Source organism: Blennius ocellaris (assembly GCF_963422515.1).
Source record: "Blennius ocellaris genome assembly, chromosome: 4".
NCBI classification, from domain to species: domain Eukaryota; kingdom Metazoa; phylum Chordata; class Actinopteri; order Blenniiformes; family Blenniidae; genus Blennius; species Blennius ocellaris.
In genome coordinates, this window is record NC_137653.1 from 11,295,676 (window position 1) to 11,323,418 (window position 27,743).

The 27,743-nt window shown below is 39.4% G+C and overlaps 1 protein-coding gene across 3 annotated transcripts in view; it reads right to left on the minus strand.

Moving 5' to 3' along the window:
• cadpsb (Ca2+-dependent activator protein for secretion b) overlaps positions 1–27,743 on the minus strand; it is a gene marked incomplete at both ends in the record, with an annotated part of 65,832 nt that overhangs the window by 30,607 nt on the left and 7,482 nt on the right. For all 3 annotated transcript variants that reach the window (XM_080495551.1, XM_080495550.1, XM_080495549.1), the window contains 6 exons: positions 534–645; positions 4,171–4,292; positions 6,086–6,319; positions 6,512–6,592; positions 17,209–17,541; positions 19,765–19,878. In XM_080495551.1, coding sequence (XP_080351677.1) covers positions 534–645; positions 4,171–4,292; positions 6,086–6,319; positions 6,512–6,592; positions 17,209–17,541; positions 19,765–19,878 — 996 coding nt within the window. The remainder of the gene's footprint in view (positions 1–533; positions 646–4,170; positions 4,293–6,085; positions 6,320–6,511; positions 6,593–17,208; positions 17,542–19,764; positions 19,879–27,743) is intronic.

Here is a 27,743-nt window from a genome sequence, read left to right on the forward strand (position 1 = left end):
TGAATTTATTTATGTGCCACAGATATTCTCATTTTACAAGCTGGTCACTGTCTAACTTGATAAAACACATAAATGTAAATGTTGTGCATCCTTTCTCTGATCTTTTTTTTCCCACCGAGATCAGATTTTTGAGTTCGTGATGTCAACATGGAGAGCAAAAAATCCCAGACCTCCCAGTCCTCCCTCAGGTCTGAGCCACAATCAGACCAACCAGCAGTGGGTCTGACATTGACCTCTGGCTCTCCTTCCACTTTGCCGAGTCCAGTTCAGCTCTACTGGGAGGTTACCCAATATCAGCAGACTCCCAATGCAAGAGGAGTCTCTTCTGGATTTGAAACTCCTTATACTATCAGGCATTTGTATAGAACTTCAATTTAAGCCATCAAGCGATGATATAGGTATTGTTAGTGTGTCATCTCGTTGTAATGGTGTAAAAAAATAAAGCATGGCGGTTATGTGATATTTAAGCCGTCAGAGTATTTGCAAAACTGTCAGAATCTGTGTGTGTTGGTAATAATTCAAATTAAATTCACCCTGCCCAGTTCTTTGTCCTCCAGCGCCAGCACTCCTGTACTCTCTGTAAACAGTTTCACCTTGACAGCCGGAAGAGGGTGTGTAGTGGTGAAGTCCCCTTGGGTCCCCCAGCTGAAAGACACAACAAAACACACTCCGGAGGTTGACTTCGATGACAGCATGATGAGGCACAGTCCCATTGCCATGACTTCATTTACTAGACTAACTACGTTCAGTCTGATTAAAAGCTATTCTGGGAAAGTGACATCCCTTTCTTCTCAACATTTAACACATAAAATCACAACAAATACATAAATAAATAAAGAGTTTAAAAAAGAGAAAGTCATCAATCAAAGTAATATTGTTTGTTTTATTCTGCGTTTACTTTGGGGAAGCCTTGAAGCTGTGGCATTTAGGCCAAATGGATTGAAATATAGAGAAGATGGAGTCAGTGCATCATCTATGGACAAATACACACACATAAATCTGTTCATCAAGGAAGAACGATGACGATGAAGTGACTGGGAGTCATTTTAGGAGCAGAAATACTGCAGAGTCACGCAGAATCACTTCGTCAAAGTCAGGATAAAACCACTAAAGATAACACATAAGCACTTTATTCCTCTGTGTTGCTGTCACTTGGTAAAATGTATCCTTGCTATTTATACACGAGACATCTTTAAAGCTGCACAAAGCCAGAGTTTTATATAACCAAACAGCCCTCTTGTCAGCCAAAAACTATTTTGTGAGAGGGCAGTAGTGGAATGCCAATAACTGCCCAAAGACAACTTCAGTTTAATAAAATACAGGAAATGAGAGGAATGCATGAAAAATACATTAAAAGAAAATGCGATAAATCTATTATTAAGACAACACAAATGAAGTGAAATGTAGAGTTTAGTTTCTTGTGCACCAAACCATGGAATGGATTCAAAATGACTTTCACACGGTGAGATAGATAAGAGCCTCTTTAATCCAGCCTGTACTTATACTACTTAAAGTGAAGCTCCTGCAGGAAGCTAATATAAACATGATGAGAGCCAGAGTACAAAGAGAAAGGACCAGGCTCAAAGAAAGCCTTTAGTTGGAGGTTGAATCTCAAAAGAAAGACACACATTTTTCAATCATCACCAAGCACCTAACCCTGATTGTAGAGACACTGTCACTTACTATCAGGTGTGTTGAAGAAGGGAGAGAGCTAAAACATGCAGAACAAGGGCTCTTCCAGGAAAAAAGACTGGGCACCCCTGATTTACTTGATCTTAGACTAACTTTGTTTTAACTTCATCTTAATGTTGTACCTTATACCCAGAGAATGAAATTGTTTTAGAAGGGACAAACTAGTGGCCAGTTTGTGCAAATCGGTCGCTTCCTGTAAAGTAAATGCCAGCTGAGATTGAAATTGAAAAATAAATTTGAAAATGTGCCACTTAAAAAAGAGAGATCTTTAGACTAAATGGATGTAATAAGCAATATGACACTGAAAATACAGTATCTCTTTTCCCCGTATCTTTGTATTAGTCTTTCAGGAGAGCAGCTTTATGTTACTGGATGAGTCATTTATAACAAGTTTCATAAAATGTGAGCCTATCTTTTACCAGCAAATTAGTATTGAAGACTGGATGTTTTCACTAGCAACCCTATTCCAAGCCAAATGATTACAAGAAACAAACAAAAAAAAAAACACAAGGAGAACGCAGTTTACTGTAATCATGTTACACAACGTATATGAGCTGTTACCTCTCACTGCCATCTGTGCTTGCCAACATTTAAGGCTCCGTTAGGAAGCCTGAGCAACATGATATAGGTGCCTAGATTCTCACTCTGCACCAAGCGATGGAGAACATAGTGTCGATTCCAGGCTTGGAAAGCATTTCTCTTGTAAGCAATCTAACATTCATAATTGATTGCTGCTTAATGTACACAGAGACGTTGCAGCTCCAGCATGAACAGAAGCTGTTGACGGACAGTCAGGAGTCGGCGGAGAGCTGTGTTGATTTCAAATGGAACCATTGTGCTGTCATGAAGGTGACCTTGTGCCTCAATCTAAGGTCTATTAATGGACGTGACAGCGCTGCGCTACTCCTGCAGCTCTTCCTGCAAAATGCATAAAAGCCTGTGTGCACACAAGTGAGTCAAACAAAACAATAAACAGTAGAATTACAGGGTAATAATGTGGGCTACATCAAGGTTCTAATCAGTTCATCAAAGTTAAATGTAAAATCCCAATAGTGGGCTGAATGTCAGTCTGGGCACACAGCTGCTGAACACGTCCAATTACTGTATGCAAATAACACGCAGCAGTCAGTACATTAATACATATGTCATCCTTGCTTTGCTTGTGTGTGTGTGTGTGTGTATGTGTGTGTGTGTGTGTGTGTGTGTGTGTGTGTGTGTGTGTGTGTGTGTGTGTGTGTGTGTGTGTGTGTGTGTGTGTTGTACACCACCGTGCACGCACACGCAGTCATGTTTCCTTCCCTTCAGAGGACATTAAAGTAATTTCCCGGAGACTTAACCTAATCCTAGCTATAACCTAAACCTGTCCCTTAAACCACAGCTTTGCCATAACATTTATTGATTTTTGTTTACCCGTCCCCATAGTGAGACTGTATGACAAGATTTATGTCCCTACGGCAAACACGCATGCACGCTCGCAAGCATTCACGCACACACTGCCCTTGCCTTGTTCTCTAATCCTCTCGCTCATTCATGTCCTTCCATCTCTCTCATACTCTCTTCATAAAATGGCATTTGAATTAGGGAGATCAGAGGAAGACATTTGGACCTTAAAATAGCTCATATTTTCATGAATGTTTCATGGTCATTTCTCTTGTATTTCATCCTGTGTAATAGTTTTAATTAAATGAAAAAAGGGTTAGGTATATTTAGCGGATGGTACATTTGTCTTCGCAGAGAGATGGTCTTTGTCACGAACAGACTCCGGTGTAACAATTGACGTATTTCAGTAATTTAGGATTAAATGCAAACCATAAAGACTTTTGAAGGGAAAAAAAATACATCTCCAAACTATCTTTATGTGATTATTGAAAAGGTAAAAATGTTTTGGGGATGCACCAATTAAATCATCGATGACTCAAGCAAGCTAAAAACAAGAGAGACAGAGTGATGTTTTTGTTGGAGCTTTATAAAGATGAGTATATTTTCGGAAAGTCAATAACAACAAATTGTATTCTGCTGCTTTGGGCCAAATAATAGACTTAATACAAGTTTAGCTCAACTGTGCAGCCTGGGTTCTTTTAAATGCAGTCATTCAGATGCGAAGTGCGTTCAACAGGGAATGAGGAATCAGAGAAGGCAAACAGAAGGACTGGAAAAGCTCCACGCAACTGAGATCTGAGATCAAGAGCGAACAGGATGTTCAAATGTAGTTTCTACGCCAATGATTTTTCCAGTTTTAAAGCAAATGAGTGTTACTCTAAATGATCTTACTCTTGTATGAACCTAATTATACAATGACTAACCTAAATGAAGCAGCTATTTTTATTTTGGTTGTCACCATCAACTGTTAAGGTTTATCTTCCTTGAAACAATTTGTTTTCAAGCTCCGCTGCTGACATTGTGATTTGAGCACACAGAAATGAGCAGGAGATGACTGCATGAGCATGGATGTGCGCACATGCATGCCGAGACTCTTACGTTGGCTTGGATGCCTCCGCTTGGTCAGTCTGGAGCTTCTCGCCTCCCTCCACCTCCATGGTGCAGTAAACAATCCTGTTTGGAGCCAGAGATTTCAGCCCCTGCACTTCCATGATCACCACCTGGGAAACACAGACACCTCAGTCAAGAGTGGCGGAGATAAGTGTGCCGTCGCTGCAAAGGTCAACAACAGAAAAGCAGGCAAAAAAAAAGAAAATCTGCCCAGTGGAAGCTATTTTGAAGATTCTATCCCAGTGAGTATTAGCACGACAATCAGTGATTACACCATACTAAAATATAGACTTCAGTTGAATTTCTAGAAGTATTGAGCTGTTCCATATGTATTGTACGACTTTCCATCACTGAAACGTATCAAACGCATCAAATTTTCACCCAATTCCTTGTAAAGACACACAAAACACACCCAGAGATAACACTGTGGATTCATGGTAGTGTATGCTGCCAAAATGAAACTATATGATCCAGAGATATCTAAAGCGCCAGTATGGTTAATTTGCTGTCACTGTTCATTTGCCAATAATTGACTCATCAATCATGCAGAGGGGAGTAATTGGTGTTTATGTTGCTTCAAACTTCATGTAGGGAGAGAAAAAAAACAACTTTAAAAAATGTAATATCTGGGTAGCATCCTAACAGTGGAGCTCTAGCAAAACAAGGCTCTTTTTTTTAAACTGGGGTCAGTGTCTTTTGCTGTGTGAGCATCGTCTTCTTTCCCTCATCACCAATTACTGCAAAACACATCTGACAGCTACTCAGGGATACCAATGTTTGGAAGAGGGCAGATTATTCAACATGTTTAACATCCCAATGGTTGTGTTATCACATTGCTTATCTCCACCAACTAACAGTAGCATAGTTACCTAGATACAGAATGGTACTTGTTATTAAGTGAGTGAAACATGATATATCAATAGAAGGAATTCTCATGGAATTTACAACCAAAGAGTAAAGTTTCACTGGCATCTATGTTGAATATAGAATTGCACAATAGCTTTTTGTATCAAGTTAATGTAATTGCCATTACATTAACTTCTAAAAATGTTGTTTTCGATAAATGAATAACAGTTTAAGCTCTCATTAAATCCTTTTTAATCATGACTTTTGTTTTTGTCCCAAATAAACATTTCTGAGGAAGAATGCTTGTGGCCTGTGATGTTATTTGTTTGTTGCTGAGAAAACTGTGAAAGCTTCACTACCCCAAACCTTAGAAATCTCACTAACAATAAAACAATACAAGTGTCACCTAAATATGTACCCTTTTATTTTTGGTCATTGTGAGAATAAATTCAGCTTGCAGCCTTTGTATTGGTATACCCACTTCTGTGTGAACAAACAAGAAAAGACAGGGTCATCGTCTTTGCACATTATGTGCTTTCTGAATCTGAAATAGCACCACATCATGAGCAGAGAGGTGCGATTGCTCCCAGTTCTCTGGTGATAGCTCATCTCAGACAAGCTGATAACAAGATGACTCACATTTCCCGTTAAGGAGCAGGTAAAAGGTTTTTGTGCGTGCGTGTGTGTGTGCGTGTGTGTGTGTAAGTGCGCATGTATATGCATGCGTGTGTCAGTCTCTTCTTCATATGCTGTCTGTTCAAGTCCCCGAACGGATCTGCTGTCTGCTTCTATACTTAGTCTGGTGCAGACAAGATGTCAACAACAAATCTGATTCAGAAGTTATGCTTTATATAGGTTTACTTGCAGACATTGTAAAAACATGTTCGAATCATAGTTAAAGAGGAAAAGATCCAGTTGTGTGCAACAGTTTTAGTCTGTTCGGATGTTGGCATTTGTATCAGCTTTCATCTCGCTTACTCGCTTATTTGAGCCGTGTCTACTGGCTTCATTCTGCACCGTGACAATCATCCCCAATGCGCAATCAAAGCCGTTTTACCTCCAGAGTGAAAGACAGGACCACGTCGGACTTGGACAGCGTGTTCTCGTCCTCCTGCCCCATGTCGATGATGGAGGTGTTGTGTCCCCGCTTCAGCTTCTGGAGTTTGAACTCCCCACCCTTGGACACGGGCATGCTCTCCAGATTGGCCATCAGCTGATTCACTGAAGACTTAAGTTCCTCGATGTACATGGCCTCCATCTCTTTAGACACAAATTTGGGGAACTTACCACCCTGGCAAAAAATAAAACAGAAAAGACTCAGCAAACAACTCAAGATATGTTTTTTTTTTTTTGTAATTAAGTACCATTTGTAAATAAAACCCTTTTTTCCTCCCCATAATTTTCTTGAACACTGCAGTGTTTATACAAGTTGCACCATATTCGTGACATATTAACCAAACTCCCCCCACAGAGTCTGACTCACCCGGGCAATCTGGTCAGCCATCTGAAGACGTCCGTCCAGCTCTCGTCTGATCTGTGCAGCTTGCTCATCCAGGTTGTCCAGCTATTGATAAGAAAGAGGAGATAGAGTCAATTAAATCAAATTCTGAATTCTTTACTGCTGTTAATAATAATACAAAGGTCAGTATTTTCTTCCAGCATCATTCATGCATCTTGAGGTTTTACAAAGATAGTGTCACAGCTCTGGTGTTTTGTTTAGTATTTTGCCTCATTATGTGTCTTCAGGATGAAAGTGTTTCCAAAAATCTCGGGTTCCCTTACGGCCTGCTGTGTTCTGTTGTTTCATGTAGTCTAATGTAATTTTTACCCTGCTCTTCTTATGCGTCACGATTTTGGTCCTCAATCACATTAAAAAAATTTCGGCACGGCATTTTAGTTGTATCATGTTTCATGTCTGTGCATTGTTATCTAATCTCTCTCTCACACACACACACACACACACACACACACACACACACACACACACACACACACACACACACACACACACACACACACACACACACACACACACACACACACACACACACACACAGAGTTCAATTACACAGCAGTGTTTTTAGCATGAGGTGGCCTGATTCACTCATGAGCTCTTCCAACATGCTTGTGTGCACGAGCATGTCCGTACACACACAGTCGATACACAAGGGCGGGACACACCCTGGCATCAGTTTGATGAAATACAGCCAATTCACTGTTGGTCGCAGTTGCACACAAAGATACACGGCGATACACCTGTGATGACACAAAAGACTACAAGGAAGTAAACGTAGAATCGCACGTGTTTTTTTTATTGTACGTAGAGATCACATGATAATCACATTAAGGTTGACAGAGTGGCCTTGTTTTCTTAAAATCTATTGTCAATACAGACAGAATGTGCCCACATCAATGATAATTCAGTATCATACTGTGTCCTAATCACTCTCTCTCAATCACACATGCATGACACACATATACTTTTCCTCTCATTTTTACAGGCTTCATATCTTTGGTTCATGTCACGACAGGAGTTGACTGATTTTCTGAGGTTCTGTGAGATTTACTGCCAGAGGCCATTAAATGCTTTGAAGTTGTGTCTCCCCCGAGCCTCAGTGTACAGTCAGTGGAGTCTCCTATTTCATGGCAATTGTGACGCTGCACTGTAGATTTGAGACTTGGATTTAAATCAAACTACAATCACATAAATGAAAAATTGCAACCCAACAACCCTTAAAAGCAAAAAGCTGCAAGGATGTGACTTTGTGGCCCTCATCATATTGTACAAAAAATTGCCATGCAGACTGTAGTTTTGTGTTTTGGAGCTCTGTCAACTGTCATGAATAAATAACAGCATAACAGTGATGAGGGCAGTGTCTCCGTTATCTCATTCACAGTTTCAGCTGCAGCTGCTGGCCCGAGAACAAGATGAAGAAAAGTCTAAATTTAGATGGGAGAAATTAGCCTTTCATCACAAAAGTAATTAGTCCACACATGAGTAACTCAATAGTTTCCTCTCTTCGTATTCAGTATCGCCTCCTTTCCTCCCTGCAGCCATGGAAAAGATTCAAGAGCATAAATCACTTATTTATGTGCTTGTAAATTATTGAAAGAGCTCAGTTTCTCTTGGTAAATGTCCTATAATATTATCAAGATATTTGTATTTCTATTTGTCTTAATGTCATCCTGTGTGAAGAGTTAACAGAAAAATAATGATAAGCCTGATAACCTCTTAACAAGGCAAAAAGAGTCATTTCAAAATAATGAAACCATCCATGACAAACAGTTTGTTTTTCTGGTGAACACAGGGAGGACACTGTGTTTGATGTTGACAGCTAAATACAGCACAACATGTTTATGTGCACTGGTCTAATTACAGTTTGCCTTTCAGGGCTTTGAATAAAAGGTTGTTTTTTTTTGTTTTGTTTTTTTGTCAGCCTGGTGGTCTACCCCTTGGTCAGTCAAGTTGTTGTAATGTGAATGACCAAAGTCAGGCTGTACTTTTAACTTTTTATCCTTCACTCACCCTTCTGACACTCACTTCTCATGGGCTTATAACTTCATATTCATATACTGAACGATCTGCAAAAGTTAGTCATTGAATTAAATTAAGCCAAATTATTAAGCGCCCCAATGAAACAATACAGTTTGTGTCCAGAGTAATATTTGTTTCATGTGCAGATGCGGTGTAGAAAAACCTGAAGCAGGAATGTACATGTACAAACAACCTTTCTTATGCAGATGCTATTATTCGTGCTTCAAATGTGAGGAGTCACAAAAACGCAGAACTGATTATTGGACAGATTAACAATATTTTTCATTAGTGTGTATGAAGTTCTTTTTTATAAACCAAGAGTATGAACATTTTAATATGACTATTTCATCACGATTACAAGTTAGTTTTGCGTCTATCTTTTTATATAAGTAACGTTTTGCCTTATGACGGTGTAGTTGTGAGTGCTCTCGCCTCACAGCAAGAAGGTATTGGGTTCAAAAACAGTCCAGGACCTTACTGTTGGAAGTTTGCATGTTCTCCCTGTGTGTGCTTGGGTTTCCTCCGGGTACTCCGGTTTCCCCCTCAGTCCAAAAACATACACTGGAGGTCCCTGACCAAGACCCTCAGCCCCCACCAGCTACCCTCCAGTGCTGCGCTGTACGTCTGCCTGCCGATGGGTCAATTCGGTGAAGAAATTCCAATAAAGTCCGATTCTTCTTGAAGCAAATTAAATGAATCAGGAATATAATTTTCATTCAAATTATGGGAATTTGGTGTGACTTTTTATATCAACATTTATGTAACTGAAACATTTTGGGGCTTGCAAGTGACATTTCAAAGACGTCTGTTCCTGTCTATTGGCACCCAAACACTGAATAACAGTCCACAATCAGTGGCTCCAACTTGAATGAAATTCAGCCATTCAGTCCAAAAGGTGCTCATGCAGACCAGAAATGATGACGAATGGTATAGCGGGACATAAAAGTAGAGGTAATTAGGGCTCCAGTTTGTTCTAACGAGCTGCAATCAGAGAAGCACAGAGTGGGATCGCATATGAATAGATTAAAAATCAAATGGAAATTCAACAGTCCCTCACAGGAACCATTTGAGATCCCTGCAGAGACCATGAATGGACCACAGGCCAGCGTGAACTGTTTTTTAGTTATTCTTTTTCTTGATTATTTCAATCAGCAGACTTCGCATTCATATATCTCAGTCGGAGCCAAGGTGAAGAGAGAAAAAAAACAAAGCTCTTGAGAATTGAATCGACTGTGTCATCCATAAAAGTTTTTATCACATGGAAGCAACCAGTCATGTAATTCCTGTCAAATATTTAACTTACTAAATGTATTGGACAAGGTTAGCTTCAGGCATACATATATAAAAAAATTAAAATCTGATATGCTAGCCTCAATTTTGCCCTGGAGTAATGAAAAGCAGAGACATCCATGGCTCTTCTACATCAATAATGAATGAGAGTTTTATATTAGCTGACACAAGGAAATTGTGGAGGTGGCTGATGTCTATTTCTTGCTCTCTGTATGCTTCACTCCTTCAGCCAAAACGTCTCATTCTTGTCAAATGTGATGTTGTGACTCACCAGTCAGCACCATTTCCACTATTGGCTCTGTAGAATAATTGAGATGTAGTTGCAGCACAGTTGCACCTGGGGAGTCACAAACCTTTCCACACAGCTGTGCAGTACCAGTTCACACTGGAAAATGGAAGCAAACTCGAGTTTTACACGTTATAAAACAGGGAGTAGAAATATGATGGTGCCTGCATTTGAGTGTTTTCTATTTTGTACAGGAAGAGATAATAAAATAGAAGGATTTGTACTTGTATTATTGATTACAGTAAGCTTTGGAGCCACATGATGACTATAGAAAAGTGGTGCGAATATTTAGATGAATAGCTCAGAATGTGTCTTTCTGAGGGCTAAAATGAAACAATTTTCTATTTTAATTACCTTTGTGAAAATGTTTTAATTCAATTTCCTTATGAGTGCAAACTGAAAAAAGCAGGAATTTAAATGTTTAACTAAAAAGCAGCAGCAAATGATGGGCGGTAATTAGAAAAGAAACGATTAATGGTGAACTGCAGGCAAATTTCCACAGCCATTTTTCATGTTTCAGATATCACAATAAAGCCCAATTTTATTATTAGTCTTTGACAAAAATCTAAGCTATTGAGGTTTCTTCGCCTTTCATTCAAATTGAAGGTTATTAGCTTGAATTGAAAGGTCACAAGCATTTCACACACTGTTCAGCCATGTAATGGCATCCGTATTAAGGTGCAATTTTATTGCAAATCCACCTGCACCATGTGTATTAAGTGATGTGTATTTTGATCAAATATCTCCTGGTTGAAATGTTTATGATAGACATTGATAGGTTGTGGAAGTTATCTGAAAAAACATGTCTGGCAAAGTGAACAGTGACGATAAATATTATGATAGATGTTATGAGATATTTTCAGTATGAATATTAATAAAAAAGTAACGATCTAGCATATAAAACTTGCTAAGCAAAAAAAGCTAGATTATTACTATTTTGGTTCATTCAGACATTTAGCAAAACACACATTTGACGGGAATGAGTGTTGTAGGTGTATTGTATTGGACTATTAAATTATACCACTTCCTTAATCAATATTTATGTGAGACATAAATATTTATTTTAAAGCACATAAGAGTTAGTGGGATGACTGCTTTCATCATTAGAGTCACATATTTTAGGTACTGTATATCATTCATAACCCTGGTCTCAATAGGTATATCAGAACAGTTTAATATTGCTATTATTTCTGTGGCTGTAGGTGTTCTTTGATTGATCTTTGATTCATATTGTTTTCTCCACAATAACAAAAGAGTTTCCAAACTAAAACTTGGTAGCATTGCTTTGCACGCTGACAATGATCGGCATAAGTTTCTCCAATTGACGGTATGTGAGGAACCTGAGAAACTGCTTTGATGAAGGAAAGATATATCTGGTGACCAAATGAAAAGGGCACTGCACCATATTTAAATTTGGATTTTATCACTTAGATGAAAAATATTAACCACACAGCTGCAAGTTTTCTCCAAATCCGGCACCTGATTTGTGATCCAGTGCTTAAAACTCATCCACTCTCTCAGATCGAGCTGCCCTCTCTCTACCTTATGGTATTTCACCCACTCCTGTTACATTAACAGCCCTTGTCTTTCAAGCGTCACCATATTGATTCTCTGCCCCTTCCAGCAATCCTTTTTAAGAGGGAATGAGCTAAAGTCACAGTGCAGCTGCTGTTCGCAGGAAGGGAGGGCTGTAGTAAGTAACATGTGAAAGAAAAGGGATTGATACAAACATAGCAGTCGAACATGGAAAAAAACACACTAACAGGCAGCATGACTGCAGGAACTATGGATAACCGAGTCGTGTAATCAATAGAAAAGATTTCTTTTTTGCTTAAAAAAACTGACAAACCTATTTCTAATTAATTCAATTCCCTGACATTATCAGATGACTGCATTATCAGATGCATCTCAAAAGGATGACAGTCAGAGTGAACCATAAACCAACGTTGGCCACTGAACAGCCACGCTAGTACATAACCCAGAGTTCCTGTTTAGTAGAGCACATAATCAGACCTCGCCACCAGCAGCAGCAGAATGTCTGCATTGGAAACACAGTAGCACTCAGTACGGATGTGCCATTCGGTGACTCCTGTGCAAGGAAATATCGCAAGCCTGTATTTTTCTTTTTTCATATATGACCACTAGCAAAAAGCAGAATTATCCACAGCCATAACTGTGACTGATACTGATTGCTTTCTTTCCTGAGCTGTGCTCGAACAGCTTCACTTCTCCTGCTGGCAGCCCCACACTGCCTGTCAAAACACTCAAGAGCTCTGGGTACGAATGGACTGCGGTGCAAGCGACATCTGACTCGTGCGATCCCAAAAGAACCGTCAGTGCCATGCCTGAAAAATCAGCAGCTTGGCTGGTCATTGTCTGACGCGGCATTTTCACCGACTCATCTGTGCACCTCCTCCTTCTCACAAACCCCCGAAACGCAGCAGACGCAGAGGAACATTCTCAGAAAAACCTTTCATTGCTGAAATCAAATAAGACAGCAGCAGATAAAATTGGTCATTGTGGGTATATTCATATTGTAGCTCATCTGCAAAATGGCTAATGAGAGGAGAAACTCTTAGGGGATGGGATGGCGTGGGGGATGGGGCCGGTTTCTTTCTATACTGCCATCTCAGCCTTGACAGGAGGGAAAAGCAAAGAAGGTCCCGGCTGTGAAAAAGGGCCAGAGAGCTTAGGGCACTATCTGTGTGAACTACTCGTACTGACATCACCTAGTGCGCGCCACAGTAGCCCAATCTTATTCAGCCTATACCTGCTGAAAGGTCACTGCTGTCAGTGGTCAGCGGGCACTACAGAGGTGGACAGGCAATCTCATATAAAGTAAGAATACCGGTAGCTAAAAGGTAAGTTTCTCCTCACGATGATGAAGCAGCAGCATGGGGTCTGAACAAAGGTGACACCACCTGCTGTTTGTGTTAGCCAGACCGACTGCAGGTTAAAGGACAGAGCAGGAGCAGGTGGGTAGTTAGCAGCCCAGCTGATGAAGGACTCCCGGGTGGATGTTGGGACATTAGCAGCAGACACCAAAAATGGCTGGAGGCAGATATCTGCTAAAAACTAAGAGTGTGTGGATAGGGCTACATCAGAGCTGGTTGAGACCTGGAGGAGTCACAGAAGCTGGTTTATATTTAAATGTGTGTGTGTCCAAACAGGCAAGAGAAGGTTTCTTTCATGTGAGTGTATTAATAATGTCAGCTATTATAATTAGATGAAGTTATTTAAATAGTAGACCATAAAGCAAAACTCTTGGTTTATTTTGTCTTTCAGTGTTATTGAGTACTCCCATAATTGATTATTTTCTTAATATTTGTATTTATTAACTATGTTGTCATTTTAATCTTTCTGGTTACTGTTTTATTTTTTTCTACCCTTTGCATACCAAATTCTTGCTGTTTCATGCAAATGGCAAAATGGCTTGATAAACTTTCTGTTTGTCATGTGGTATAAAACAAGACAGTTTGTATTCAATTGGTAATCTGAAATGCAACCTATTGTTTCTGTATGAATCTCACAAAAATCAGTAGGCAACATTTGACTTACAATTTAAAAGCAATTCTTTAAAAGAGGGTCGGTAGCTGTGAGCCAGGTTTTAGCACTATTTATGAGTAGTTAAACATTTTAGTTTGAAACTTAGGACTTCTACTTGTTTTTTGTTTTTTTTCCCATGCAATAAACAATGTCAATAATTCAAAATTGCGCCGACATGGTCATGCTTCACCCGGCGTTTCAGCACCAGTGCTTTTGCAGCTTAGAGGTGGCTCAGCAGGCGCAGAAAATGCTTCGGTCCACTCTTCATCCTGTGTGCAGCGAAGAGTCTCCATTATGCAATTATATCAGCTACAGGCTAAACCAGGGAAAGCTCAGGCTTCATTTCCCAACTAACAGTTGCTGACAAGACAAATTGAAGAGGAAGAGGAGGGGCCACCTTCAAAGCCCCGTCAAAGGCAAAGCTGATTTGAGTATGGTCTGTCAGCCCATGGAGCCCACATGCCATGATTTACTGTATGTCTATGTGGGGAGAAAAGTCTCATTCTGACTTGCTTGTGTTTTTCGATAACTGCCAGCCTGCGGTAATTTAATCGGCCGCTTGAGATCAGGGAATAATTTTAGTTAGCGAGAGTTCACTGATGTGAATAAATATCAGTGATTAAAACACCTCAGACTCTGTCAGCAGTGGTGACAATGTTGGGGATGAAATAATCAGTCGGTTCAATTATGAGTCAATAAAAAGAAAAGAAACAACAACAACTAAACAGTTAGGATAATCAATTGCAAGGAGAAAGACTAAAGTGTGACCATGAGGAATACAGAAAGCAGTTGTTACATAAAGAAGTGGAAAGTATATATAGTCTATACAGTCAAACAATGTTATACGGTTAAGAGTGAAATAAATGCCTTCAATTTCAGAAGGTCATAAATGTTGATGTTATTAATTGCCAGGTTGGCATTGAAATAGAAGACACAAATGATATTGGCCTTGTTCTGCTTCCTAATGGTTCACCATGTATTAATACATCATCAAGGCCGTAGTAGATATTTATACCAGAAACGTGATTACAATCTGATGGATTGTAGCCAGGCTGTTAGAAGTAAAATTATAATTAACAATTGAAACTCAATATGTCTACTGAAGCACAAACTCACAATGAACCAACCAGATTAGAAACATCACTGTTTGCAATTTTAGGTTTTGCACAAAGAAAAAAAACAGCTTGGAAATGAATGTGGTAATAAGGCTGAGGATTATTTTGAAAGGGATTCTGTTAAATGTCATGCAGTATTCAAAGTGTACCATGCTGTTTGTAAAGAGCGCCTTTTAACTTAAAAGAATGCAACAAGGCAGAATTGGTCTGTCTTTACTCTAAAGGCAGTATGCATTTTATATGATGGATTTCTGCCTCTAATTTCTGGCTGAAACAGAAACAAACTCTGTTAAAACATTTATTTTTGGCAATGTCACCACTGTCTATAATGCAAGTGGACATGAGGGTCTGTAAACATGGTTAACCAATTATGGTTTGTGAGGTAGACACCAAACACATTTTCTTACAGTTATTTGGTCATGCTTGGTGTCACTGCAGCTAAATAACTGTGCGGCCATTAGGGATTTGAGCATGCTCAGAGTGTGGCTGTTGCAGCAGCTGGCCATACCAGTCTAATCAGTCTGTTAGTCATTTCCAGGGGCTGCTCACAGTTCAGTATGAGACAGGAATAAACCAGTGCTTCCTTTAGATGTAACTGTAAAAAAAAAAAAGTTAAATCCCCAGCCATAGCAGCTAAAAAATGATGGCCTCTGAAACCCGGCCAATCCATGAAAACCTTTCATCGAATCCCAGCAGCCCTGAGCCGTGCTGACTGGATTGCCGCATCTCCTTTTTAGTGCGGGTTTTATCATTTCGCAGAGAGCAGTATAACCACGGTTGCCGGTTTCTTACTGAGAGATGCTCAAAGTCATCATTAGGACAGTCTGATATTCTCATTACAAGAGCAGACTAAACAAGAATGGATGCCAAGAACAGCTGGAAGGTAGTAAAAAAAAAAAAAAGCAAATGTTTTGCAATTTTGCAATTTGTAGCCTGATGTAAGGGAAGTGTGAGTAAATGAATGATAAGTTTAAAAGAAATACATATTTTTAACTATAAACCTAAAGTAACGTGCAATTTTCACCTACCTGTAATTGCCATAAACAACATTATGAAGCTGTACACATTGCTGCAGTATACATTATGCATTCCCGGTGAAGTATTGTTCAGTGTTTATCAGGAGCGCTGCATTGTGCAGTGTAAGATCTGTTCAGGGAAATGGCATTATGTTCTGCATGCAGATTTCTGACCCTAAACTCACAGCTCTGCTGCCAGCATATAAAAAACTAGGTTAAGCATCTTCAAAGGCTTGGGAGGAATAATACACAGTGGATATGAGGGCTATGGCGATGTGCAGCACCTCAGCATTGGAAGGAACTAACTAATGAGCACTCATGCAGAACAGAGCCTATATTGATCTTTTGCAGCTGAGACATTTGAACAATCCTGAAACACCTAATTTGTTCAACAGCAACACATGCCATCTGCTCAGATTTATATTTTTCCCGCTCTTGACATCAAAATCAATCATGATTCATAGAAATTCAGGATTTGAAAATAAATCCAGGCCCATCTGATATGCCCGGACGCTACCAAGCGGGGGTAGGTATGTTCTGTATACATTAAATGAAAAGCTGATGTAAAAGTGTCACAGGCTCCCTCCAAATCCTGCCATTGGAAGACTTTTAATCAAGCTCCAGGAGAAAGACTACATTAGTGCTGCTTTCAGCAGTCCCACAGAGAGCTGTAAAGACAGCAAGAGAAGGAGAGTTATGTCTGACACAAGCACCCCAGTGTCCACTATTATCCAACACCAATCTCAGTATATATCAACTACAATGAAGTATTGCTGGCTCGGTATCAAAGGGTGTATTTCCACAAAACATACTTGATGTTAAATTGCTGGTATGTCTATTTAGCATCAGTGGTAACTTTTATATGTTGGACAAATATTCATACAATTTGATGCATCGTGTCTCTTTTATTAATGATTCATTTACTCATGAGCCATCACTTCACAACCTGCAATGGGGGACCTGTAGCCTGATGTAAGGGAAGGCAAAATGTGTCTTGTGTTGTTATGTTCAAACTTGAAGGCCACAGAAGGGTCTGTTGTGACATGTTGCTTGGACAGACCTTTGTGGTCTCTGAGGTTTTCACAGTGGAGGCAGATTTTTCTGCTCCTGCACCTCCCTGTAGTTCTGAGGGTGTATGGAACATACTATGAAAACCACTAGTTTTAGAAAATCACAACAAAAAGTTATGTATGTGTTGCAAAGCTAAGAATCTGAAATTTAGATACTTGATAAGGCACGTAGGGGGGAGTCTTATGAGTGATGCCTTAAAAAAAATCTAAGAAAATGTGTATTAATAATGACAAAATAATACATTCCAAGTGTGCTAGGAAAAAAAGAAAACACCCAGCCCACCCCTATATGGCAACTTGTAGATACAGGATGATAAGGTACCTGACAGGCCTGGTAAAGCAGCTGGTGCTCAAACTTTTTGATGCCGAGGATGTTCTGGAACATCTCGTAGAGCTGGTCTTTGCTGAGGATCAACTCAGAGGCAGCGCTGGCGGTCATACGCTGCTGCGCCTTGCGTGGGTCTTCATCACCACGGTAGATAGTGTCAAACTTGGCCATCCAGGAGCTTAGCACCGTCTCCTTGCTCAAGCCATCGATCTCCGGGAGGCTCCGCACGCGCTTCTCGATGTGCCTCTTGAACACTTCTCTGAAATCGTTGGCTGAGAAACCACCACTCTGAACCATCTTAGCCACACGGTCACTCTTCAGGAACACCTACATTGTGAGAAACCAGTGTTACTCACTGTAATCATGTGAAACAATGTAATAAATTACATGGCAGAGACATGAAAAGCTTTGCTGTCACACATTAAATATCTGTCCCCATTTGATGTTAAATGAATTGAAAATTAACAGACACGTATGTGTTGCTGTGACTCAATACAAGCATTCTGCCTCCTGCTGATGACAGACTATCAAAAAGAGAGGCAGACAAGACAGTATCAAGTGATGTAACCATCAGAGCAGATTACTTTGTCACTTTGACAGTCACATTTAGTTTTTCGCATCCATGATGGCTAAAAAGCCAGAAAATACTGTTCTACTTCAATACTTGCTCAAGAGTAGTTTTTTTTCCTCTATTATAAAAAGCTTTGAATTTGTTCTGTACTTTGCCCTGATAAGATGTGTTTTGGTTTGGTACAACACAATAAAGTGCCCAGGTTATCATGTGTATTTTTCAGTGGATTACAAAGGTTTCCATGTTTCTCTACAAGGTTACTGGGGCCTTGTATTCTGTCTGCTGTCACTAATACCGAGGAATGGTTTAACCAAATCAAGTTACCACTTATGATCATCATCAATCAGGTGGACAGAGTACTGACAAATTTGACTATTTATTGCATGTACTCCACTACATGTAAAAGTCACGTTTTTGAAAAATATTAATATACTAATAAGTTAACAAAATACTCTCAAAATGTAGTCAATGCATTTGTTACTTGTTGGCCACATATTGAGTAATCAGCAATATCATTCATTTGAGTTAAATTGTCTCTATAAAATATGTTTGTACAGAGCTCATTCCTTATCATTTCTCTGTGCATAAATTCAACCGTTTTCTTTTGGGAGGCATTTGCCTGTTTTTTTGTTTTTAATCAGATCAATTTGAATATTACATAAAATTGTGGGTGTCTCCAGTAACGTGATTTTAAACAATGGAAACAACTGACGTGATATAATCTGTACTTCAACATAACTGATGAAAATCAAGGACCCCAAACTGCAATGTAATTACAGCAGTGTGGCCATTTGTTCCATCTCTGATGAAGGTGGATCGACAGACATCAGTGTCTCACTAGGATCCATGAAACACGACCCTCTCAACAAGTAGAATGGAATAGTTCAAACATGTTTTAGAAATGTTTGTATTCATGTTTTATACCTGGTTTTCAGGAATGTCATTTAATATCAATGGTACAAATAAGCTGTTCATGTTCATCTGAACTTCAACCATCCACATAAAGCAGTACTGTCTCTGCATAAAGTGTATGTCTGCTTGTATTTTAGTCGTGACATTTGTTTTTGGTAGACAGAGACGACACAAGCTTGATGAGGAGTGTAAGTCAAATGTCCCCAGCAGTAATCACATGTCATGTTCGTCACTTTGCGAAAAATGTGTTTGCCTAAAAGTTTGTTATGACACTGATGATCGCTGGCTGGGGCAGCCAGGCAGTGCAGTGCATGATTGACTAGACTCCCATTCGTTCATTTTGAAAGCACATTCTTTGCAGTGTGATTATTATCTCCACCACCAGCCACATTTTCAATTGTACAGAGTTTGACATCGACATAAAAATACAAATCAAAAATAAGTTGGAATTATTTTTTTCACGCTCACGCGTTCACGTAGAGCAGAGGTCGGCTTGTAATTAACTTCCACAAACAGAAAGTCATTATGCATGTGTGTCCATACGGTTCCAATTTCAATCTTCAGTTTGTCATAATAGCTTGTTTTCTTGTCATGAATTTTTGCCTTCAGCATATCCCACGATGCACTGCGTTATCCGTTTTGTACCGTGTGCCTGCTAATAATGACTTTTTCATCTGCAGTTTGAATAGTGTGGTTGGAAAAGATGGCTGTGTCAACCACATGCTCTGACTCATATTCCGTGCAGTGAAAAGCCTCAGCCACCATTTTGCCACTCAGCCTTCTGAATTCAGGCATTTTGACATGGAATATCAAGAGAAGACTGTGTAGTGCATTTTGAACTTTCAGAGCAAAAACTGATTGTAAATTCATGCACAATAGAAAGGACGTTGTTTCTGTCCCACTGCGACAATCATGCACATTTTGCAGTCAGGTTCGAGAATATTTTGCAGCATTTTCAAAGTAAATCAGACATAAATGTGCATAGCATCTCCCAGTAGCATATGCTTGTGGTTGGCGAAATTGTGGCTGTGACTATGATTGTGCATATGGTTACAGCATGTTAGTACCTCATTGTAGCTCTGCACGGCATTGATGAATGCTTCATCAGCCACAATTTGTGTGTCTCCATTGAGGAAAGCCTGGAAGCGACTCTTGGTCTGCTCAAGCTGCTGTTTGGTTATCTGTGGACAAAAAAAGATAGAGGGCATCTGAGCAAAGGAACATAATGAAAACATTTTAAAACATGCACAAAGTAGTTTAACATGATGAGCATTGCGTCAGTTTAAATGGTTTACCCAGGTCAGACTCGCGTAACCCACAGGGATTTGCCCTAACATCCTATTCGCCTGAAATTTTTTTCAAGCTCCCCCTGGGGAAACACTAAGCTCTTCCCGGCCAGCTGGGAAGCACAATGTCTCCCCGAGGTTTACCTTTGCATCCCAATTTAGACAATAATCATCCAACAGCTCAATAATAGCCCTCCATAATCCTCGAGCTGCTCAAGATTTTAGATAGAGTAATTTCCGGAGCCTCATTTTGCCCAATTGTATCCACAAACTCATTCTTTCCATCACTGCCCAGAGATTGCGACTGGAAGTGGGAGTGGGAATTAAAACAGTTAAACTGAGAGCTTTGCTTTACAGCTGAGCTCCGTCTTTATGCCTGCATTCAAACATTACAATACTGCAGCTGTTGCTCCGAAACTGCGGACAATCAGACGACACATTTTTACCATCACTCATGAATAAAACCCAAACCGGCATGAAATAACATCCCCACTTCTCCCAGCCCTGAACTTAGAAATCTTGAACACTCAAATACATCACACTCGGCTGAAATGATTGTAAACCATGGTCCAAGGAGGCCAAAAGGACAACATCATCCGCAAACAGAGGAGACGTCACTGACATCACTCAACTGGATACTGTCCAAGCCTGGCTACGTTTTTAAGGTTCAGACTGAGTATTGTCGACGGTGAGGTCAAGAAACATAAAGCCACAGTAAAAGACAAGAAAATGAAGAGACACAACATCACCTTCACCCATGCCAGCAGCTGCTTGCTTGTCAAATAGCCGATTATCGATAATCCGATGATCTCCTATCTCATATATGTGATCTCATATATCGGGCCACTTTTTTTACTTGTTGAATATTTTGGATCATGACTAAGACCTTTTAAAACATAACATCTGTATTTTTCTGATCTCAGAAATATGGTGGTAGAATCTCGTAATTTTGTCATCAGTAACACAAACTTTTGGGTAATCTGAGAAAAATAAATGTTTTTTGGGGGCAAAATATTGTACCGTTTTTAGTAATACCTCCCTATGTATGAGCCAGGTGTTCTATGCATTTCAATAGATTTCATCATGAGCTTCAGTCCCTCTGTGACCTGTTTCCAGCCAGTGTGGATATGAACAAATAAAGAAAACATTGAATTCCTCACATAGTACTAAACATTTTTTGGTGGGGAAATAGCAGAGATTAATCAATACAAGACCCGACGGTGGTGTTGTGGTTCACACTCTTCTCTCATATTGGGAATATCTGCGGTTAAAGTCTGGAATTGACGGCCTTTCAATGGTTAGTTTGCATGTTCCCCATACTCAAGCATTTTTTTCCCCAGGTACTGTGGTATCCTCCCACAGTTTAAAAACATGTATTTGAGGTTTATTGGTGATGCAAAATTCCCCATAAGTATGAATATAAGTGCCCGTAATGGCCCATCTTCCTTTCTTGTGTTGTCAATGATTCGAAGTTGCATAAATTGGTACAGATGGAGGATGAATGGATAAATGTGAAAAGGTGGATATATTTGAATGTGAAGTTGTTTCATCACTAAAATGTATTAACAACAAATTCTTTGTATCGCAAGCTTCATGGAAAACAGAAAAATAAAACCCTGTGCGCTTTGTGTAACTCAGCCATGCTGTAGAAGTTTAATGGTTTCATCTATTGTGGTTTGATGAAAAACAGTGAGCGGATATTTTTTTATATACTTCTCTGCAGTTCTCCAGTCAAATCACCAGCTATTCTGGTTTACCCTTTGCACACGTGTGGTGTTTTCCTCATACCCTCCCTTGACTAAGACAGCACTACTGAATCAGTGACCTGGCAGTCAATAGACTGACAATATCCCTCTGACAACTGGCTTCAATCTAAGAGTTCAAGCTGTTCTATATATCAAACAAGCACATAGACCTGCAGGCAATGTGTGCGCGTTTGCATGTTTTCAGCAGCACATTGCAAGTGACAGACTCTGGTGTGGGAGTGAGATGGAAAAGTAGCACATATCATGTGCCTGTGAGGCAATCTCAACACCATCTGTGTGTTCATCGTACTACCCTGATGCCCCCCCCCCCCCCCCCCCATTATTTTTAGAAAGTGAGGGTCAATGGACATAATATTTCAAAATGTTGCAGTGGGGAAGACTTCAGATATAAACAGATATAAAATTAGACTCAAGGTATGACAAATCATTTCACCAACACATCAGTCCTTCTTTTGCTTTGCACTGAAGTGAAAATTGGGATGTGTCCACTTAAAGCTCAACCTATAAAGTTGTGCTCAGAACACAAAGCAACACCAATTAACTTAAAAGAAAAGGTTTTCATAGATTGTGAAGTTCAAGGAAATGGTAATATTAACACTAGTGTGTAATTGAGACCAGTCTATAGACATACAGGGAAGCTGAAGTTGACATGAGTGTCCATGCAGCTTTCACTTTGTATGGCCTGTGCTTGGAATGTACAGTGTTGAGCAGAGAAGGACATATAAAGGTTAGACTATGTTTGAAACTTATGAGTATTTCACTCTCATGAGACCAGATTTCTAGATAATACATTTGAAAGAAGTGTTGCGCTTCAATTCCAAAGCGGAGGAAAGGCTTCAACATGAGAAGATGGTATGAATAATGTGTAATATGTTGAGGGAAATGCTGTCTGAGATGGTGCTTTTTGACTGCTGGGCTTTTGAAAAGAAGCATGAAAGCTTACTTGAACCGAGCTGACTGAGATGTTTCAGGGCAAAGTGAAGACTTGCACCACTAGACCCGAGGTCATCCATACTGCAGTTTTCTTTAACTTCAACCCAGCCCCTACACCAACTCTGCTACACAGCCTTAACACACTTTGAAAAGCCTTACAGTGAACACAAACAGCAAAGTAAAGGGGTGTGGAGTAAATCGGATTTTTAACCATTTCAATCGTATATTAATGAGCAGCTGTCATTTGAGCTGAAAAGTCAAGTAATCCATGAACAGAACACTAATGAAGTAGCTGTTCCTATAATTGATTAATTGTTCTGTTAATTTTCCAAGATGCAATATATTTTCAAGCCTCAACATTGTGAGGATTTTATTAATTTCTTTGTCCTTAATAAATTAAAGTTAAATATCTTGAGCTTTCGTTGAATTAAAAATTAAATACCATTGGATACCAAGTTTTTATTGCCAAATCAATTCAAAATCAAGAGGGGCCTCAATAACCTTCACATATTAATACTGTACATTTACATGCAATAGTCTAGGAGTCACTAAGATGCGAGGGGTGGAGGGGGGGTATTTTAGTGGAGACTCTGGCAGAACACATTTGTGTTTCACCTGAAATTTTTTCAATGAAAGGTCAAAGCTAATAATACCTTGGCTTGTGCTGGCAGTTTCTCTTGGCTGATCTGACTTTTTGTGACAACACAGCGAGCTTCTAACTGCATGTGTGCGTGAGTTGTTGGCTCGCCGACACTGAAGCACGCAGCAGTAAAGCAGGTGAGTTGTGCCCACTCCTTCACCAAACCAAGTTGATGGATGAGAGAAAATGCCTCCATTTTCATCAGTATAGGCCAGACTCCCAAGACTTACTTTCCTGCTTCACTCACATTGATTCTCTCTCTGTGGCTCTTATCAAGATTGCGATATTATGCAGTGATTCATTTGCTTGCAATGAAGCAACGACATTCATCATTTTTCACATAACAATAAATAGGACATGGGCATATACACTAACTTCATTATTTAAACAGACTGTAGATATTTTTTTAAGATAAAATTAATAGCTAAAAAAGTACATGAGTCTGAATTTAAAAAAACAAAAAAAAACGCTAAAATGTGTCCCCACTTAAAGGTTGTTGAACCAAGAGAAGAAATGTGTACATTCCTGTTTAAAGTGTATCAGAAGCCTGTCAGTTTCAACATAAGAGTGTTGTGAAATGTGTCTTGTCTCCTAAAGCTCATTGAGCTTTCAATAAAGATTCATGCTTTTCAAGCCCTTCAGGCAGATATGTGGTAAAATCTTCCCTTCCTTTAGTAATTCTTCAGTGAACTGAAGAATCACTGGATCTACAGACAACTGAATTTTTAGTCTATTCTGAGGTCAATGCATGTTTCCTAGTTTTTGCAATTTTCAAACAGCAGATAGTGCCGTGAAATCATTATTTCCATCAGACCATTAATTATTAAGTATTACAGTTAGATATGGCATAAGAGAGGATACTGAATAGCTTTAGACAACTTAAAAATAATGTGAACTTGATGTTTTTCATTACGGATTTCATCAAAATGTGGCAAACTTTGACCAAACAGATAAAGAGTGAATGTATCATTTTGTTATGGACTGGTCAAAATGTTTTAAACTAAAATTAAATTAAAGGTTAGGATTAAATAAAAGTCTGATTGTAGTATGCTGCAAAATAAAGTAAATATCAATTGGCTGTAAATAATATCAATTTATTTTATGAAATTAAGACAAAATACTAAATATGACCATAAACGTTGTTGTTCTTGTTTGACGTTACAATACAGTGCACCACAAATACCATACTCTCTACATATCAATGGTCAGAACTTGCAATTTAAAAAAAAAGTGAAAACAGTGTTAAAAATCAAATAGCGGACTCATTGCACCTAATCAAAGTTTTAATGAGCATGTCATCAACTTGTGAGGTACATCTTGCAGTGCTGTGATGATTGGAGTAATTGCCTAATTGACTGCAGTGTACTGTATACTGTCGCTGGTGTAATTCTGGGCAATAAGGCTTTGACTGTGCTGACTCACATTTGAGCTTCCTTCACTGAGTTATATAACACTAAAGACGGTTAAATTGGGCAGTTTTCCAAAATGAAATGGCTGCAAAATAAATGGAAAGTCGTCCGTGGCAAGGAAAAGTAAATTTAATGGTAATTGCTTTAGTCGACTCATTCAACAATCTTAAGATAAGCATATGCTGGTAAGGCATTCAAAATATAAATACTGAACATTTAACTTGTATGTTCTGAGGGCACACACAACTTGAATGTTTAGCATCTGAACTTCATTAAAACTATTCAAATACTAGAAAAAGATACAAACTAAACATTATTTAGCATTGTGACCAAGCTCAGAATAAATCAGCTTCAACTCTTCTGTTTTTTTTTTCAGGACACGTGATCTCAGTGGATCCTCTCACCAGACAAACACACATTTCATTCATGTTGCAGATGACACCACCAGCCCACATCTGAGTAAACAGCAAACAAAGTAAGGGCACAAGCACTGCCTGACAGCTGCACAAAATCAACCAGCATCAGGCCTCATCAAACACCAAACACCAGCATTTGACTACGGTCACAAAACTACAATTATACAAGACAGATGCACAAAGCTATTATCCTCAACCAGACATGCTCACATAGATTTGTTCTGAAGTCACACACAGGCTTGCAGCATTGTGCAAGTAAATACCACTCCTCTGGGTTAGTAAACAGCCAGGTGTATGCTCTGCAGACAAGAGCCTGACACACAGCAAACAGGAATGAAAAAGGGAGCTCCGGCTCTGTATAACCAGCCTTCACGCTGTTGTCATATTCGGGCACGGTGGCATGGCACGACTGATATATACAGGGAGAACACTGTGTTCACAACCAGCCAATCCCCTACTTGTAACAGTCATTCATTATTACACCACCAACTGACTGGCATCGGTCATAAAGCTCTGCTGGTTCTTCAGTATTGTTCATCCAGTTAGTGAGTGCAGAATAATCCCTTAAGAACATGAAATGGTATGAACATATGAACATCCATTGAACAGGGAAAGAAATATAATCCATTGAACTGTTTCCCAGAAATGCAGTCCAAATTCATGTAGAGCAAACTATTACATTTCAGACTTGATACTTATAAAGTAGGGATCTTGAAGTGGAAGTACTGTATACTTTGCCAGGTTCTAACAAAAGCCATTTGAGGACGTACATCATAATGTAATTATCTTTACACATGCCACAGTGGAACACCATGTTTTATAGTTTCCAAATGCACTCCATTTACAGTATAGGTGGATTTAAATTTCTTTACTGTGAGATTAAACCTGCTATGACAGGCATGATATTCAGGCTGAATGGAGTTTTTTGTTCAATATCACCGTGTGATTTTGACTGGACATTCTACAAACGTGGGACATTCGACAATCTTGTCTGTCCATGATTGCGTGCTCAAACTGCAGAAGTCTTGGTGGTCTCCCTAATCGTTTTTGTTCGAGTGAAAGCTCTGTTTTTCTGCTTTCAGCAAGATTTTGACATTTTTAGATATCACAATGAACAGTAATTATGGTTAGAAGGAGGATATGTGCTAAATACACATACTGTCAGTAGCAACAGGATAGGAATATAAGAGTGATTTCACTGAAAATGTATTTGTCAGCTGACTGAAGCATTATCAATCGTTTTAATGTATGGAATAGAAAATATAAACGCATAGATATATATCTACATTACTCGACAATCAAATCAAGTGGCAATCAACTGAAATCTTTCAATCCACCACATGCAGTGGAACTGCGCTCTCTACTTTTTCACCCCAGCAGAGCTGGGTGTGGCAAAATAACATCCAGGCTGCTTTCTGGTGTAAAGCCTTTCACATAATGAAATTCACTTCCGAAAGGGTCACAAAGTCTAAACGCTAATAAGCACTAACTGCATCACTGACAGCACTACTTCATGACGGAGAGCAAACAAAGTTGATGGTGGGTTCGTATCTCTCAGTATCTCGCTGGTGCATTACTCTCATCAAGAGTCTCAAACATAAATCCTTTGCTACCACCCACCCATCACAAATCACTTACTTTGTTCTCTCTCTCTCTCTCACTCTCACTCTCTTTCTCTCTCTCACTCTCTCTCTCTCTCTCTCTCTCTCTCGCTCTCACTTTCTCCTATTTCAGATTACTCCCATTTGATGTTTGCAATGTGTTTATTCACCGATAGGAAACCGTTGATCTACTAAAAAAAAGATTACACTGATTGCATCAGAAAAAAAATGTGATGAAGTCTATTAAAAAAACAAAGGAAAGAAAGCTGTTATAAGGATATTTCACAGGGATCTTCAGTCAAGAAGTCAAGAGATCCACCTCCATTCAATGGTCAGTGACTGTGTTTGTACTTCTGTTTGTAATTTCTGTCGTGACCCTGAGTAGCGAGGCTCATCACTTTCTTTAACCTCTGTGGATGATGAGGTAAAGTGAAAGGCTCAAGACAGCTGATAATAACAGTTACCAATACAGCTACAGACTTTTAGGTAAAAGCCATCCATTTCCTATTCATCCATGCATCTTCGGTAGCGCTTTATCCTGTGATAGACAGTGAGGTCGCCGGAGCCAAGCCCAGCTCACTATGAAAAAGGGCAGGATACACCCTGGACAGGTTGCAAGTCCATCAGAGAACAAACAGAGAGACACACAACCACACCCACACACATCAACATCTCAGGGCTATTTAAAGTCACCAATTAATCTAAGGAAACACATACACATAAGGAGAACATGCAAACTTCGCAAAGAAAGGTCTTTGAACCCATAACATTCCTGCTGTGAGGCAAGAATGCGAACCACCTCTCCATGGTGCCCTCCTGTTTTTAGTAACAATTCAAGAACAAAAACCATCCATATTGGGGTTTTTTTTATATAAAGCCCAGCCTGGTTATTAGCTTGTTAATGTCGATAATAAATTCAGGGTATAAATTGTCATGTAAGTTGAATCTGTCATTGCCAATGGCCAAGTTGGTTTGTCCATTCTCAAAAACATGGT